The following is a 3,495-nucleotide window of genomic DNA, read 5'->3' on the forward strand; positions in this document are numbered from 1 at the left end:
GCACTAGAAATAAATTGCGCCGCAGGCGATTTTTTTTTTTAAAAAATTAGGGTTCAAGTCGTTTGATTTCATTAAACTCTTTTTCTCTGATCTATGAGCTTGAGCTCCCACAAGATGTATAGCTACTGGCTACTCATTCATTACAAATTAACTGCGCCGCAGGCAATTTTTTTAATATGGGTGGGTACACCCTTTCAGAAACGCAGTCCTATCGAATTTCAAATCTTCCGTGCCGCAGGCGAAAATTTTCAAAAAGCGTGTTCCTGAAATTTGTCGTTTTTTCATTTTCGGCACAATACTTCTACACATTTTGAACTTTTTCCCAGATGAAAACCAAGAAAAGCAAATTAAATTAGAGCGCAAAGGCGAATTTTTTAAAATTTTGCTACAACCTTTCAGGTATGCAGTTTGATCGAACTTAAATTTTCAGCACCGCAGGCGAAATTTTTCAAAAAGTAGGTAGATATGTGCCTCATGCTTGTCTCGAGTTAATTGTTAACGTAGGTATGTACCTAATTCTTAGATATTTTTCTATACATTTCTTCTCCTAAACCTAGCTGAACGCCAAAAAGAGCAAAATAAATTAGAGCGCCGCAGGCGAAATTTTTTAAAATTTTGGTCTACAATCTGAGAAATCCAGTCTCACCAAATTAAAATTTTCAGCGCCGCAGGCGATTTTTTAAATTTTTTGTGTAGCCCTTTCAAGGTTGCATAATACTTTTTGAAATTTTCTAAGGGGGGGCAGCTACCCCCCCCCCCTTCCCCCCACCTTCCTACACCCATGCCTCGTATAATGATTGATATGACAACCTATTTTTAGGGACATACTTCAGAATTTCTTATAGTTCTATGTATATCTCGTGTTTCTGCTCTTTAATTTATGATCACTTGAGAAAATTTATTATTTTTGCAGTCAATTTTAACTCATACGTCTGAACCCCGTTAAAAACTGAGTATAAAAACAATGTCTAACCATTATCCGCCACCAGTAAAGTACAAGTCTGTTTAGGGTGAATAATTAGAGTTTTCTGAGGGATGACATATCACACTCTACAATTAGACCATGTTATTGGAGGATACAGCCTACATGTTCAATTTACTGGATACTTGATAAGTCTTCCAGCTAGTTTTTCGTTTGATAGCCTTCGGGGGACATTAAATTTAACTACCTATTGATCTCGAACTATTTGAGTGTGGTCAAATTTATAGATCTTGGATCTTTATATTTCATGTACTTTGGTTTAATCGAATCTTTGTACTCTGCCCTCATCAAATTGAGTAAGTATTTCAGAACTACAAACATTTTGCTTCATAGGAGAACCAGTTTTTCTATAATTTCAAGTGTAAATCCAAGAACTCACCTGAGCATGAGGTGAACTTCAGTTTTATGAATCAATGTTTCTATTCCTATAGATATGTATTATGTACAGAATGTGAATTAATGAAATTGTCACAGACATTGGACTTGCGGCAATCCAGAACTAAACTCGGTGTTCTAAGCCGGCGGCTTACAAGTACTCGTAAGTATCTGAAGACGACAAAAAGAAAAAAATAACACTGAACCAGAATTTCATAACTGGTTTTGACACTGACCTTGGTAGCCGCCCATTCATCATTTTCACTCAAACGTGTTGTAACTTTGTAACCTTAGACGGATTTTTATTTAGGGCGTTTACAGAAGTTCCATTGCGTCAGGGGGGATAGACTGGAGTCAAGACTCAAGAATGCTGCGATTAGTAGACAATACTCACAAACTTGCTGCTTGTTGGTAAGTTATAAATAACCACTTTGAATTTTAATCTCTCTTGCTGACGATATTTGATGATGTCGATTGTGATTCTACAGAGAAGAAAAACAACTTTTCCCTCTACATTCTTTTGGACAAGGAAAAGTTCCTTTTCCTAGAGAAAAATTCTTCATGCTTGGTAAACATGACCTCTAATACAAACCAAGTCTTCAGTTACGTCATGCTCATATTTACCATACTATGAGAATATGACTAATGTGAGCATGAGCAGAGAAATATTGAAACGACTTATCTGAGGCAAACCCTATATGGAGTCCTCAAAGCCGTAAATAAAAGAGAAAACATTAGAAAAATCTTAGGGGGATTAGTCTAGTTCACTTTTGTTCATATGGGAAAACATTAGTGAAAGAAGAAGTACCCCTAATAACATACATGGCTCTGAAATCAAGGCCCTGACTCAGGTATTTGCGTTTAAAAATATCATGATGTAGGAACACGGCTGTTTTTTCGAACCATCTATTGAATACACTCACCAAGCAGGACTGGAGTCTGAAAAGGACTATCCTTATAAAAATGCAAACGGAGAAAAATTCAAATGTGCATATGATAAGTCCAAAGTCAAACTATTCACAGGGAAAGACTTCCTGCATTTCAACGGATCGGAAACAATGAAGAAAATTTTGTACAAATATGGACCGTTATCAGTGCTTCTAAATTCGGATTTGATACATGATTATAATGGAACTCCGATTAGGAAAAACGATGAAACCTGTTCGCCTTATGATTTAGGCCATGCTGTGCTACTAGTAGGTTACGGCAAGCAGGATGATATTCCGTATTGGCTCGTACGGAATAGTTGGGGACCCATAGGACCAGATGAAGGATTTTTCAAGATAGAGCGTGGCAACAACGCTTGCGGTATTGAACAAATAGCGGGTTATGCTACAATTGATGTTGTGTGAGTTCCTTGTCAAACTGAGGGAGGAGAAACTGTGATGAATCTACGTATGTAAACAAGAAATACTGGAACACTATCGTTGTAACCATAAGTGTAACATGGTTTTTGCCTTTCGATGACTTGTAGGTAATTTTGTGTCTTGATGTTTGGTTTTCATTGGTTTAATGATTTGAAATAAAGCAATACCTAAATTAGGTATACATAGCATAGAAAAGTACAACTCATTTGATCTTATTCAAAGCAAAGGGTTTTGCTGGGGTTACTTTGCTCTAATCATGTAATTTCAGCCCCGGATTAAGGCCTGTTCAACCTATTTCCGCGAACAGGGCGGCGCGCTGCGGGGGGACGGCTTGGCCGCCGCCGCCCTCGCAGATTGTAAATACTCCTCTCTGGGAACTGCAATAAACTCCAGAGAGGTTACCTAACCGTACTAATTTCAGTTTGACTTTCGTTATATCATTACTCATTCTTTGATTCATTGAGGATTAGGGAGATGAATCCCTTCAAATTTCTATCATTTTTGATTTTTTTTTTATTATATCCACCACCGAAGTATAAGTAATAATACTATGTATTAGTTATACCTCCGTGGGTGATTCCAGTTCATCTCACAAACATTTCAGGCATACAGGTACATAGTCAGATCTCCCTCTTCATTGTAGAGGAGGGAGACCTGACTGTTAATCATTCATACATTCGTTTAATTATATCACATTGAAATTGAGTATTCTCTGCTTTCAAGAGTATTCATATTTAGAATCATGTCAGTGTTTTTACAAATAAATACTTT

At 37.1% G+C, this 3,495-nt stretch overlaps 1 protein-coding gene across 1 annotated transcript; it reads left to right on the forward strand.

Annotated features, from left to right (window-relative positions):
- The first annotated feature begins 1,995 nt into the window (after positions 1–1,995).
- Positions 1,996–2,922, forward strand: LOC103511255 (cathepsin F-like). The gene is made up of 2 exons (XM_008475974.1): positions 1,996–2,004; positions 2,239–2,922. Exons 1-2 carry the CDS (start codon positions 1,996–1,998, stop codon positions 2,707–2,709), a joined length of 480 nt encoding a protein of 159 aa, XP_008474196.1. The 3' UTR covers positions 2,710–2,922.
- The last annotated feature ends 573 nt before the right edge of the window (positions 2,923–3,495 follow it).

Source organism: Diaphorina citri, unplaced genomic scaffold, assembly GCF_000475195.1.
Source record: "Diaphorina citri unplaced genomic scaffold, Diaci psyllid genome assembly version 1.1 scaffold693, whole genome shotgun sequence".
Lineage (NCBI taxonomy): Eukaryota > Metazoa > Arthropoda > Insecta > Hemiptera > Psyllidae > Diaphorina > Diaphorina citri.